Source organism: Ixodes scapularis, unplaced genomic scaffold (assembly GCF_016920785.2).
Source record: "Ixodes scapularis isolate PalLabHiFi unplaced genomic scaffold, ASM1692078v2 PGA_scaffold1__304_contigs__length_218370807, whole genome shotgun sequence".
NCBI lineage: Eukaryota > Metazoa > Arthropoda > Arachnida > Ixodida > Ixodidae > Ixodes > Ixodes scapularis.
Window position 1 is genome coordinate 43306766 of NW_024609846.1, and position 15129 is coordinate 43321894.

The window sequence follows — 15129 nt, forward strand, 5'->3', positions numbered from 1 at the left end:
TTTTTTGGAGTTTATCTTTTCCACAATTTGTGTGTGTGTGTATGGTCGCGTGTATGTGTGTTCGTATGTGTGTGTGTGTGCGTTCGTGTGTGTTTGTGTTCGTGTTCGTGTGTGCGTGCGTGCGTGTGTGTTCGTGTGTTTGTGTGTGTGTTTGTGCGTGTGTGTATTCGTGTGTGTGCGCGCGGGTGTGTGTGTGTGTGTGTGTGCGTGTGCGTGTTCGTGTTTGTGTTCGTTCAGTATCGAACACAAAGTGGCTTTTATCGGGGCTGTCGAATTCCTCAACCTCCGCAGATCGTGCGTGTGACTCGAATTCTTGGAAAGCGTTCAGCAATGTTAAGAGAGGGGTACAAACCAAGGGTATGTTTCCTGAATAAAAGCAGGAGCTTAGCGGGCAGTTTATTATGGGTTCTGCTAGTTTCTTTTAATAAAATCTTTTTAATGCGACTTTTTTTCTTTTTTTTTTTTTTGGGGGGGGGGCTGTTTTTTGGTAATATTTTGCTCTGTAACACAAAACGAATGCCCATGTGCTTGAGAATGATAAGAGGATTAATTGAGACGACAAAACAAAACTCTGAAATTCCCTCAAGGGGAGTCGAACCGTGAACCATAAGATTGCCAGCCCGACGTCAACCATTTTCAGCTAGTGGGGAGGCTTGTGAGGCGGTATAGATTGTATTCACTGGGCGCCAAATTTGTGATGACTACTCACAGCGCATGCTCCGGATGAGTTTTTATTCATAATCTCTTAAAGAAGACAATCTTATGGAGCGCAATGTGCGTGTTCGAAGCGTTGGGGAGGCCTGCCGTCAGCACGTCATGCAGCAGGAGCAAGCTTAGCTATGACCGCCAGTGAACACCCCCAACGTTTCGTTCGCTCGCTTTTAGAATACGGGGTAGTGTGGGACCGGAGCGTCTCGCGTGAGGCGCGTTGTGTAGATCGCGACAGGTGTCGACACCTTTGCGGTCTACACCTCTTTCATTCTTAGTGTACAACGCTGTCAAAGCTGTTACAAAAAGTTACAAGCTGAAACAGCAATTATCACGAGAAAACTTGCACGCACCTTGCGAGCCTACCCCATGTTCATCGACGATACGGCGTGAAGTGCGGTGCGCGCCCCATTCACAAAATGTTCCGAGCACAGTCGAGAGGATGGCGTTGGGGAAAGTCTTTTCGGTTTAGGGACGCAACTCACGCCCGCCGGAAAGGGGGGTCATGTGGAAAGCAATGAAGCTTAAAGACATTGCAGCCGCACTCGCCTTGCCGGATTCCGTGCAAGCTACATAGGTCCTCAGACAGTAGTCGATGCTTTGTGTCTGTAGATATTTGTGCACCCTATAACCGAGCAATGGTGTCCCGATGACCGGTGGACTGTCACCATCCAAGCCCGTGACTCTAATTAAGTGAGGGAGTTTAAAACCAAAAAGAAAGCGCGAACCAAGTTAGGGCAATGCATACACCCAACACCGGCGAAGCCCCTCATCCGGGACTTTCACTCTTTCCAACGCTCCAGGAAGGGAGAAAGCGCCGGTAGACCTTTCCCCTTTTCTTGCTCGCCTTCTTTCAGTAAAACGGTCTAGCCTGTCTCTTGAATTGGGATTTGACTGGCATGCACTCGTACAAATGGGACGATAAATGAAGCCTCGCGCTTTCGCGAATAGCTTTGACAAAGTTGTGCTTTACCAGGTTGGTCACCCCACACATACAAGCATACGCACACGCAGGCGAAGGCACCTTGGCAGGCTTGCAATCGCACGTACAGGAAATGCTGTACAGGTCGGCATAGTTGCACTCTGAAATCTATCGCAGTTGCTTTTCCGCTTATTAAGATGGTAGACAGCAGGGGCGCTACTTGACCTGTGTTCACTGAAATGTGCTCGTAATCACAGTGCAACGCGAGAGCCAACTGATACTGACATACATTTCGACTACTACTGCTCCTCTAGATGACCATATTGAAGCCTTCCATAAAAGACTACAGCGACAACAACGTGACTCTGGCTTCTCTGTCACTTGACCAGAACATGGTAAGACATTTAAAACCAACTTCAGGGTGTAGACGTTATTTTTTATACAGTATACGTATATCCAAAAATGAAGATTACAGTCGATGGACAGATAACCCCCCCCCCCCCCCCCCCCCTCCCCGGACCGCTCTTTTTTCTGATCGTATTAGAAAGCAATCAATTTCTGGTAGAACTTTATATTGCTAGATGCGATTGCCTTTCTTTTTGACAAGCGTTTTCATTCACTAAAATGCCACAGAAAACCACAATTCTATTTCTGATACTGAGTAATATAAGAGTGCATGGATGAATTGTATTTCACTATTTCTTCATCCGGATAACGTCTTATTCACAATCTTTCGTATTCTATCACTATCACTATACTTCGTTTCAGATTAAGTCCAGACGCAGCCGATGCTACAAGCGCGAGCATGTGGTCCTGAACAGTGCTTGAACTGCTGCACGAGCGCGCGCGGGATTTGGCAGGGACGCTGAAAGCCCGGAGCTCGCTCTTGTAGCTTCTGCTACGCTCATACGTCGAGTTAATTGGGGTATATTGTAACATTGACACGATATTTGATCTTTCCGCAATGCGTTTATTTATACGGGTTGGAAAACAGGGTTGCATTTCCTCTATCGGACCCTGTATTTAACCTTTCGGGAAGCAAAGTATGTGGAGCCATTCGTCTATACTTCTAAATATAAAACCGGCCATTACACCAATTTATGTTGAAACTTTGTAGGACTTTCCCTATCAATAGCCTGTTTTCTAGATAGGACCATGGAACGACTTTTGTTTGACTCTGGCCGTCTAGCACTCAAACGAATACGTTCTTGAAAAAGAAACAGAAATTCGTTTCTGTGCACGTGTCATGTTTCTTTTCTCTTTTTTTTTCAATGTGCATGTATTTATTTTTAATTTACCACTTTTTTTCTGTCTCTCTCTCTTTTTTTGACCGGGCGATCCTGTCCTTTCACGAAACAATAACGCTAATAATTATCTCTCGACAAAGTATCTTGTGTATGGTTTGTCCACTTTCCTTGTTCCTCGGTCTCAGACGATCACAGCGTTGACAAAGTTCGCTAGCCTGCTGTTGAACGCGAGTAACGGAAGCCTCGAAGGTAGTGAAATAGGGAAAGAAAAATTGCTGCAGCAAATAGTTGCTTTGGAACACAATGCGTTTCGCGCGAAACCCGTTCTCGCGTGGACGCCATAGCCTAACCAGACGATGGCAGGCTAGAACAAACGGTCGTCGCCTCATTCCCCGCGTCCAGCTTCCGAGTAAACCTTCCGCCAATATAATCCAAGAAGTCGCGCGCGCAGCACGCGCGACGATTGATGGGAACTTCCGTTACGCTCCTCCTTCCCCACAGCATCTACCACATGATACTGAAAGGCCTAAGAGAGGGAAATGTAGCTCAGATGCTTGCCCGCCCTACCACGCTCGCTTGCATAACTTCCGTCGCATTGAAGATACAATGTACACAAACAGGTTGATAACAAACAAGCCCGCCTAGCCCACACCCGGTGTGGGCACTGTGGGTGCGCAGAAACCGACAAGTGAAGCATCTGCAAATAAGCAGTGCCGACAACAGCACCGCCGCGGTAGTGACTTCAAAAAGTTGAGTTGGTGTATATATACCTCAGTTGTCCGCTACAGCCGGTTCCATATAGCCATTTTCCGGCATTCCTTTTGGCACCACGAAAGGCACTGCACGCTCTGCTAAAAGGTCTTTTCCCAGTCTGCGCCGCCTCGTGGCCAGTCCTTGTGACGCAGCGCTCCCCTCCGTCGCAGCTGGAGTGGTACCGACTGCTCGTGCGGATCCAGGAGAGGACGACGGATCGCAGTCATCAAACCATGTCGAATCCAGGAAGCCAGGTCGTCACCATCTGGGACAAGAAGTACCTTCACTGCATCAACAGGCTGTTCAAGGTTGAGTTTAATGTGTACGTGTTCGCGCTAGGCCAAACTAGAGTCACTGGTTTACCACCTAAAGACGTTTGCAAGTACGCCTCCATGGGCGTCGCCATCTTGTTGCTGGTGTGGGTAGATCGCCTGTTATTCAAGCCGTGGGTACGCCTCAGGATTGCTTGACTAACAAAAAATCCGCCCACACCAGCAGCAAGATGGCGGTGCCCAGAGGCCGTACTTTGGGCGCCGCCATCTTGCTGCTGGTGTGGGTAGATCGCCTGATGTCAAGCCGAGGGTACGCCTCAGGATTGCTTGACTAACAGAAAATCCACCCACACCAGCAGCAAGATGGCGGCGCCCAGAGGCCGTACTTCAAAACATCTATACGGGTGGGAGCTGAAGGAAAGTGGGAGCTGAGTGCGTGCGGTGACGTCACATCGCCGAGTTGTAATTGGAAGGATAGTGGATAGACGCAAAGGCTGGCTGCCTCTATCTCTACTCGATGTCTCCTATGGGAGCAAACAAAAGCGTCGCCTGCTCCTCGCGTAGGGTTCGGCGTTTGAACGCAGATATGAACACCCTAAACATTGAGCAGACTGACAATATTCTCCGTTGCAAAATATTCATATTCGGGTACGCCACATAAGGCATATTGAATCATAAATGTTGCGTCGGTCGGCGTGTGAAGCGCTTATTTATTCCCAAACATGTTTTCATTTTTTGCAGCAACATATCAATGCTTTGAAATATAGCGAGGTAAAATGCGCCAATAAAAAAACCCCATTCGGACACACAAACAGACACACACGCGCGGACCCACGCACGCGAGCACGCGCGCACAAAATCTCTAACACAGCTGGAAATTTCTTTAACTTGAAAAGTTCTTATATAGGGAGACCCACAGGGACAGAATATCACAAAGGAAAGAAGGAACCTTATTGAAAAATCCGGGAAAAACTTCCAGTGACATTCGGTGGAAACGGGTTAATTTCCACTCATTTTCACCAGAAACCAGCGTAGTCTACCAGTTTTTGGTGGAAATATTACCGGCTGCCACTTCCAGTAACCAGATGTCGATGGACCTTTTACCGGAGCCACTTACGGTAAAAATGCGGCAAAAACTTTCCGTGACATTCGGCGGAAACGGGTTAATTTCCACTCATTTTCACCAGAAACCAGCGTAGCCACTTTCGCTGGAAGTTATACCAGAACCACTTTCCATTAACCGCCGCTGGAATCCTACCGGAAGCCACTCTCGTTTACCGGACACCGAACATCACTGGAAGCCGACGCAAGGGGAACGGCTAAAGTCAAGGAAGCCAAGAAGAGCAGGGGGACTGTTTTGTAATGGCGGCCGCCAATGCAGCGGCATTCTCGTGAGTGCGTGGTTTAGCTCGAAACGACGTTGCAATTCTGCAAGAAGTGCGTCCAGCGAACTGCTTTGACGATCCAAAAAGGTGGGCAGCGATCGCCGGTAACTTGATATTTGCGACAGGCAAAAGTCTAGGCCAGAGCAGGTACGAGACCACTCGAGCGGCACTCTCGTGAGTGCGAGTTACAGCTCGGGACGACGGTGCAATGCTCAAGAAGTGCGTGCAGTGAACTGTTTTGACGATCCAAAAAGGAGGGCTCTTTCACCCCTTTTCATTCGAAACCAGTTTACCAGTCTTTGGTAGATTATTGGCCGGCAAACAGATTTCACTGGAATGCCACCGGCAGCCCCTTTCGTATACAATCAGACGACCCGGTTTTCCTAGAAATTTTACCCGAAACGGGTGACTCGCTTCCCTGTTTACCGACCTTCACTCGAAGCCGACGCGAGGGGAGGGGGAAGCCGCGACGAGCCGGCGTGCGGCGACTAAGGACGAGTCCCCACGCACCCTCTCTCCCTCGCATTGGGTTCGTGCGGAAAATGCAAGAGGGTCGTTGTGCTGACTTATTTTATTTTTATTTTTTCTTTGAAGACAACCGGTTTCTTTGTCCGTCAACGAGCAACGACCGGTCAGGAACGAACGCTCAGTCTCGGCTTCGCGTTCCATGTGTGCGACCTGTGTCTTCCAAAGCAGCAGGGTGTGTAGATGAAAAGAATATATTTTTCAGTGACCTGTTTCTTACGCCTCTTTGTCCGTCCGTCTTCAGAAGCATCCACCGAGCGAAAAAAACTATGCCCAAGATTTCTCAACGTCGGCGGAAGTTCGTTTCGCGCGTTCGTGGTTTTCGCTAAGCGTGCTACTGACGCCTGGTGCACCCGCGGCGACGGCATCAGGGACGTCATCGTGAGTGTGCCCGGGATTTCTCAACGGCGGTGGATGTTCGTTCCGCGCGTTCGTGGTTCTCGCTAAGCGTGCTACTGACGCCTGGTGCAACCGCGGCGACGGCATCAGGGACGACATCGTGAGTGTGCCCGGGATTTCTCAACGGCGATGGATGTTCGCTCCGCGCGTTCGTGGTTTTTGCTAAGCGTGCTACTGACGCCGGGTGCACCCGCGGCGACGGCATTAGGGACGACATTGTGAGTGTGCCCGGGATTTCTCAACGGCGGTGGATGTTCGCTCCGCACGTTCGTGGTTTTCGCTAAACGTGCTGCTGACAGTATACCTGTGTGTGTCCGTGTGGTGCACCTGCGCGGTTTTATTTGTTGAACTACCGTGCGCCTAGGACTTTACCAAGCGGCATTGTGAGTACCTTGAAAGATATCTTGCGGCCAAGAACTTGCATAATTGTTCCTATTTGGTCTGATTGCTTTTGTCTACAGCTGTGCAAATTGTTTTACTGGTATCGACCCTGTTAAATAAATACATAGAACCTTCAAGTCTATATGGACTAACCACTTTAATTGTTACCGAATCGTCCAGCATCTGGTAAACATAACCATCCACGGTTCACAGGCTTCCTCCTAAGTGCCTTCGGTTGACGTCCGAAAACAGAAAGAAAAAACACGGTAAATTCCGGCCAATCTGGTGATCTTCTGGTAAATTATGGCTTTACTGGAAGTGAAAAGAGTCCCATAATCCAGTAAAAATGACGTTTACTGGAAATAGACTCCCGGTAAAAATCCGGTGACATTTTGGTAAAATATTTGGTGACATTCCGGTAATAATCCGGTAACATTCCTGTAAAACAACCGGTGACATTCCAGTAACAAATCCGGCGACATTCCGGTAAGCTACGGCTTTACTGGAAGTGAAAACAGTCCCATAATCCAGTAAAATAGACTTTTACTGGAAATGACATTCCGGTAAAAAATATTTTTCAATAGGGAAAACAATCACCCTCCCTCCATACCAGCATTAATAAAGCAGACACACCGTGTACAGAAAATAAAAAGGCTGTTCACTTCGCCATTTGTAAACAGAGGGAGGAGAGATAGTGTTATTAAATCACTAAAAGTTTATTGCATAGGGTGTGCACTCCTAATGGAGATCATTCAAATAAAAAAAAACTTATTTCTAACAAACATGTTAATACATTTACAAAAAGAGAGAGAGGGAGAAAAGAAACGTTGAGACAACGAAAAAAGGCAGTGCAAGTTTTCGTGCATAAGAGACCATATCATCTGTCATTTTGTCCCTAATTTCGTGATTCGTCTTTGTAATTTCAAACTACATCTTTCAATTCCTAGTTTAATTGTTTCGTCAGTTGCACTTGTGGCACTGTTAGCGACGTGCGCGACCATAAGCGTCACTGTGGTCTAAGTTCGCGATCGGCCAAACCCTATAGCTTCCTGTATACTGATCGTGCCTGCCCAATCGCCGGTTCACAGTGAGGGAAATCCTGGTCATGACGTCACGAACGGCCTGCTGAAAAATTTCTGTGCTATCAGCTCTCAAAAGCGCGAGCGGTGTCGTTCTTGAGCCATCGTGCGGACTGTTTTTCTGACAGTTTAAGATATGCTGGGCGCGGCCGGTCCCTCGCATTATATGATCACACAGCAGCCAATGAAATTGCGGCCTAAGAAGAACGTCGAAGAACAAATGACGAAGCAAGCAACGTGACGACAAAAAGCCTCGTACTGCGTTCGTTAAGAAAAGGCCTCTGCGTTTTTGTTTTGTATTTTTCTTTTTACCTTGACTGCAAGGGCTAAACTGTAGGCTTGCATTAATCGTGCCCTCATTGTTTCAGCTTGGTATAAAGTAAGACCGATTCTTCGTGTGTTGTCGAAGAGTCCTATAGACCCTTTTTGATGGAACGCGATCAAGCGGTTCTCCAGTCTTTGGCTTCCCAGAGACCTTCCGGTTCACAAAAAGAATGAACAAAGCCCACCCTAACACCGGAACTTGAAATGTCGACGAAACGTTTAACCACCAATACCTCCAGGTGAACGAAAAAAAGAAAAAAACGAAAGAGCGCGAGAACTGTTTAACATTTAGGAACATTTTTTTAAACATCCTTGCCTCCTCCAAAACGTCAAATTGTGCAGCCGAGGGCCCTCGTTAGATCTCCAACTTTGATGTACCTGTAGCATTTATGCTTTCTAGCACCGGCGATATAAGCAAGCTCAACAGGCTGGCAAAGACGGAGCGACCGGAAGTCGCTTGCAACACAGGAGGCAGTTCGTGTTTGTAAACAGAAAAAGGGTCTATACTTCACTTCAGCTCAAATCCAGACGCAGCCGACGGCATACGAACTAATGGGGCCGATCGTGCAGCGTCAAAAGCGCAAGTCACTAGGCCTTTTTTGTTTCTGATAGGTTCACCGATGAAAAAACACGTACAAAAAAATTACACCATCTTCCCGAGGGGAACCATGGGGTGATGCGGAGCATCGCGGATCGTTATTAACGGTGTTAGTAACGTTGTTAGTAACGTTGTTAACTTGCGTGTTATTACGTTGTTAACTTGCGTTGGTTACCACACATCGCGTGAACGTTGTTGGAAACTCCGCGATGCTCCGCATCACCCCATGGTTCCCCTCGGGAAGATGGTGTAATTCTTTTAATTGCGTAGACGAAGGTGAAACGGTTAACGAAGGTCTTTATTGAGCAGCGTCTAGTACTTGAGGTGTGCACTTTGCTTTGATGAGGATGGCTTTGTGGTCGCTGAAGTGAACCGTGAGGGGATCTCGGTGCAGTGGGTGGATCTTGAAATTGGTGAAGACGTGATCAATGCCTCTGGTTGTTGACGTTTACACGCGGCTTCCCGTTCTCGAAGGTCGGGTTCCGCCACTCGCTTCGTACGTTTACGTTGAACTTCACGGTCCCGAACCTCAGGTTCTGCTGCTCGACGTTCTCGAACCGCCGCTGCTTCACGTTGTCGTAGTTCAGCATCCGCCGCTCGACGTTGACGAATGGACGCCGCTTCTCGTTGCCGTAGTTCAGGGTCTGCCGCTCGCTTCAAGCGTTTGCGCTCAGCGTCGCGTGCCCTTCGCTGCGCAGCTTTGTCTTCAGTGGGCGTAGCGTTGCTGTTAATTTGTGGGGTGGTGCTGACGCTTGCTTGCGCCAACCCACTAACTGACGGGACTGTTGCTTCCATCACACTTCATCAGAAGAACGGAGTGAAGTGGAGGTCAACAGCGGTGAACTGAACGCGCGCAAAAAAATTGGTTTGCTCTTTATGTTTATACAGCCTTGATGGAGATGCGCCTCAACGGGTAATCGGTCTCTTAGCTGTAGATGAGAAATTTAGCCAGTGCGGTACAACCGCTAACCTGGGATTTTTTACGTGCATCACGCAGTAGTGATCACACGAACGCGTGCCGGTACGAAACTCATCCAGATCGAAACGGGCGGGGGCGGCGGGGATCGAACCCAGGAGGTTCCCAGCGCAAGCTTTCGCTCCACGCTCCGAGCTGAGACGCGTTAGCCCACTCGGCCACTTCCTCCCTCTGAACGCGCGCAGCGCGCTACCGCTGCTTATATTCACACTTAAAGGAGAGGAGACTAGAGGAGGAGAGTTGCGCATGCGCGCGCGGTGCGAGTAGAAGCGAACGCACGCGAAGTCCACGCAGCTGGTAGAGAGAGAGAGCGTAGAGAGTAACGCGCAGCTGTTGGAGAGAGGGAAGGAGGAGAGTTGCGCATGCGTAGTGTGAGTACGGACTACGACGCCGATGCCGCGGGACATAGACCCGAGCAAGAGATGCTCCGCATCTAAAACATGACAAACGCCATGATGGTGAGCTTCTGACGCTGTCTGATTGGTTCCTTCAGCTCGTAGCGTCGGCTGCGTCTAAACTTAAGGTAATACTTTGTTTATGTTTATTGAGAGGTCATTAGCATGAGGTAGGAAAGAAACCAGGAGGTCAGCAGCGGCCCCCTTATTGTCCTTTTCAAGTCGGGCGGTGGTCAACTACCTCGGCTGGATCATCGTGGAGCGCCTGGGCTTCCTCTCGTACCTGCACCAGTTTGACGCCCACCGCCGGACGGTCTACGGCTACACGGACCCGACCGACGTGGCCGAAACGTGCACCGAGCTGGTCGTCCAGCTCGCACCCCAGCACAGTGCCTCACTCGTTTTCGATGCCGAGGAAAATCGAGCGCTCATTGTGAGTCCCGCCGCCGCCGCTACGCCACCCGCATCTTCGGTTCCTGATCGTTCCGCGTGCTGTCTACGGGACGTTTTATACTCCGTCGCGTCCATGGTGCACAACACTGGCTGGGCTTACATGAATGCACTGTATCGAACAGGGACCAAACACACGCACCCCGTCTCTCTGCTGTTTCCTCTTTGACCCAATAGGCCTTTTTCAAAAGTCACGTGCTCACTGCTAGAAGGTTTGAAAAACTGTACAATGGACGAAACAATCGACACCATGGAAATACGAGTCCGATAATACAAAAATATGAAAATAAAGTAGAATTAGTAACGCAGTGTTCCAACTTTGGCGAAGTCTCCTGTATCCGATATTTGTGCAGGTACCACAGCTTCCAACTTAGAGCACACTTTCGAAAGGGGTCTATAAAAAGAGTAACATCTCGATTTGACGTGCTACGGTCGCTTCCACGTAAACGCGACCACTGTCCAAGCTACTGGAGCGAGTGCGTTGTTTCATTAAGCGTTTCACGCGACTAGTAAGCAATAATTGCCGAAGCAATAGCAGCCTGGACAGCCTTGCTCATTATGTATAACACGGGGCGTTGTCAGTGAAAAGGGCTCATCCGATGGATTGCCTTAGGTGATGAAATATGGTGTTTGCAAATAACATATTGAAGTAAATAGCAAAAAAAAAAAAAAAAAAAAACGAGTTCCGCGCTCTTTGTGTCGCGCAGTTCACGTACATACCTTTCTAGTGTTTACATACTCAAAGGCGAGCTCACTCATTTGTTTTCCCAAAAATGGGAGCAAATTGCACGGCATGCATTCACACCAACACTGAAAGAAGGCTCGCGAGTATCCTATGTAACTAGCTAATATCGGCCGTCTAGTAAAGACATTGAAGTTCAGTAACCAAGTAACCAAGCGGATTCTATCTCACTAGCGTTCTAAGTTGAGGAAAAACAAATATATTCTTATCCCATTAATTTTTTTTATGCGCCGGGTTGTAGATGCACATACCAGATTGTGAAGAGGCGCTTTCTTAACACGGATCAAAATTTTACCAGTTATACCTCGGAGAGGTTTTACGAAAATGACTGGAGTAATTTGCCAGAGGTTAACTGTTCATACTAAATTTCAGTGGTTTTAGGATAGCGTAAGCCTCCGCCCTATTAAACTGGTTCAGCTCTATGCTTCCATCCATCAATCTGTCCGCGAACGTGAACAGGGAAAAAAGAACATTTTTTGGGGGAACTGCATTGTATTAGAGTTTGTGTCGACATGGTCGTCTTCTTCGTAGGATTACGTGCACTGGATTACGCAGGAGCTTTTGGAGTCGTTCATCTTTCAAGTGGAGCAGGTAGACTGGATGGACAAGGAGACGAAGCTGAAGGCGCGCAGGAAGGTGCGCACATCTTTCCTTCTGGTAACCATTAGAAATCGAGAACTAAGAGAAATGACGACTAACCGCCGCCAATATAGTGGTGACGTTTCGTACCGTCTGCAGTTAGAAAAGCTAAAAAGCGCCGATGTTGTATTGGGACTAGCAGTGATCGCTGCGGCACAGCTTCCTAAGGAGGCAATGGCATTGTTTGTCGTATGTTCCGTACCGCCGCAGACGATAAGATGAAATTTCCTAAACATGCAGTAAAAAAAAAAAAAAAAAAAAAAAAAAAGGAAGAAATGCAAAATTGCAAGGTGTTTTGCTTTTATTTCTTTATTAAAGCAAAGAAAAAACCATACATTGATCATTGTGTTTCGTAATGCTGCAAGGTGATCCCTGTCGAATGACAATCGGTATCCCTGTCGAAACGTTTGTAGCGGAATATATGTGATCGTTTCTGGTAAGACGATCGCACGGCACTATCACGATATTGAAGAAGAAGAAGTGCCTGGAATAGGAAGCCCGATTTGCTCGCTCCTCTAGTAAGCGATCATATTATTTCTTATTTGACCTGTGACAGATCTGAAACCGTCGCTATTGGTGACACTGCATTCCGACGCCACGCTGGCCGAGAATGATAAGCGGCGCTCCGCCGTGAGCTGCAAAATGCGGCCACCGGCTGACAGGTCCCGGTCACCACGGCCATCGACTACCAGGTCCCGGTCACAATCTTGGCACCAGCCAAGGAACAACAATACAATGGACCACTCGACTGCAAATGATCACCCTAACAAGGCCAACGTCATGATCCCAGCACACCAACAAGTACGCGAAGAAGGGACAGCTGGAAAGAATGACGAGTCACCATCACACTCGCTCAAGGACGGCGACGACGAAGACTCATCACCTTTCACCGTCGTAACTTACCGAAACAACAGACCATCTGGCATCCCAGTGATCTTGAAACCTACAGGAACCAAGTCATTTTGGAAAGTAAACCCTAACTCAATAGCAAACGACATTCTTGCAGTAACACAGGAGAAGATTCTATCGCACAGAATTAACAAGGACGGTAGCCTCACGGTACACCTGGCATCACTTTGCTCGGCAAATAAATTACTGGCTCTTCACTCCATAGGCAGCGTTGAAGTCACCGCCCACGTGCCGGAGACGTATTCAAAGAATCTGGGGAAAATCAAGAACGTTCCTCTTGAATACTCCAACTCTGCACTGCTGGAGTACCTACTTGACAACGGCGTAACATCCGTTCAACGGCAAATTGCATATTATCGGAAGGAGGACGGAAGCATCGAAGAGCAACCGTCTGAAAGTGTCTTACTCGTCTTTCGCACAAATCGGCCAATGCCACAACGAGTGTTTCTTGGATTCACCAGCCATCCAGTCGAGGAATACTTCAATACTTCGGATCACCTGTGCAGTGCTTCAAATGCCAAAAATACGGCCATGTTGCGAAATACTGCAGGGGTCCTCAACGCTGCAAGGTATGTGCTGGACCACATCGTTACAAGGACTGCACCAACAAGAGCGAAACGAAATGCGCTAATTGTGGCGGCAATCATCCAGGGACATTCTCAGGGTGTTCACGGAAACAAGCAGCTTCTGCAGCATTTCGTTCAAATATGCTGAACGGTAGGCATGCAACGCGCCGTGCACCGTCACCAAACCCTGAAGTTGTTCGGGTATCTGAGCCGCCTCAATCTCAACAAGACAAGGCAGAGCTGACAACATACTCCAGCGTTCTGAAACGTCCAACTAAAACGCGCAAACCGCGTGCTATCAAGGAGACCCAAGAAAACGCCCCCAACGAACCAAAACAAGGACCGTCTCTACCAGCACCCAGCTCGACAGCACGACGTACATCAGGCAATATTCAACCATCTAAAAACTACAGGCCACCAAAGGCTCCTCAAGCTTCGCATCTGCCACGATTTGAATCGCACCAACAAGGTGATCTAACCAAACTTCTGATCCCAATGTTTTTTGTAGCTCTTAAAGCCATCCTGCAAACGTCACCAGATGCCAACAAACTCCCTGAAGTCAAGGCTTTTCTTGCTTTGGAACACTTAATATCGTAAAATTGGCTTTAAATCAATAGAAAACAAGGTCTCAGGTAATGGAAAATATATATAAAGCAGCAACAATATTTCAATGGAATGCAAGGGGGTTAAGATCACGATTATCAGACTTCCGTCAGTTGGCACACAAGTATAAATATCCCATCATAGTGATATGTGAATCAAAGTTACCCCAGAATCTACGACTGTCAGGTTACGAAAAATTTGATTCATCGCGTACTGCTGGGGAAAGCCGAGTCACGTTATTCATCCGTCGGGACCTCACGTACGTGCCACATGTCATTCCACCTCACGAGAACAATGAGTACGTGTGTGCCTCAATCTCCGACGATAAGTTCTCGTTCACAATAATTGCATCGTATATACCGCCTAAATCGAAATTTGAGAGACAACGCCTAGAAAACATTCTAAATACGGTACCCCCACCTCACATTATAACTGGCGATTTTAATGCGCATCACCATCTATGGGGTAGTGTTCGAACGACTCCTCGCGGGAGATGCCTTGCTGATATAGCTCACATTCATAACTTATTTCTCCTGAATGATGGAAGTCCCACCTACCTACATGGGACAAGTAGCAGCAGTTGCCTTGACTTGGCATTCGTGTCATTGAGCTTGGCATCATCTGTTGCCTGGTTCACAGATGTAGAAACGCGCGGCAGCGATCATATCCCAACCTACACAATAATTCACGATTTTGTCAAGAAACAAAAAGGCAACATAATCCAGCGAGTGAATTGGTTGGAATTTGAAGAGAGAATGAAAAACAAAACAATGAATAGCCTCCACGAATTTGAGAGTGCAATCATTTCTTCTGCAAAATCATCAATGCACAGCTACAAACTTCCAGCTCATCGAACAGTGATCGACGCCGAGTAGGAACATCTTCGTGCAATACGACGGCAAGCAGAACGGCGCGCTAGACGATCTAAACTTAAGGAGGATCTTCGAGCGGCAAGAAGACTACAAAAAAAGATAAGTCGTCATTTCGATAAACTTGGCCAACGCCGATACCGAGGATTTTGTGCGAACATTGATCCTCGAAAACCACTCAGTATAATATGGAAAATATCGAGGGGACTTAAAACACCTCCCCAACAATATCACCCATTTCGGGCACTTTCATTATCAATGAAATGCCCTCAGAAAACGATAGCGGATGAATTCTGCGTTTTGCTCACAGCAAGTGCAACCCAACCAGCGAATACTCGACTGTATAGGGTCACTCGACTATATAAAGGTGGCGCGCCCGCTAAGTTT

General features: G+C 47.9%; 1 protein-coding gene across 1 annotated transcript in view; it reads left to right on the top strand.

Moving 5' to 3' along the window:
- LOC115317410 overlaps positions 1-15129 on the top strand; it is a 137768-nt gene that overhangs the window by 3087 nt on the left and 119552 nt on the right. Inside the window, exons 3-6 of the mRNA XM_040223795.1 lie at positions 1945-2025; positions 3801-3952; positions 10187-10397; positions 11688-11792. Of these exons, the coding sequence (XP_040079729.1) occupies positions 1945-2025; positions 3801-3952; positions 10187-10397; positions 11688-11792 (549 nt within the window). The remainder of the gene's footprint in view (positions 1-1944; positions 2026-3800; positions 3953-10186; positions 10398-11687; positions 11793-15129) is intronic.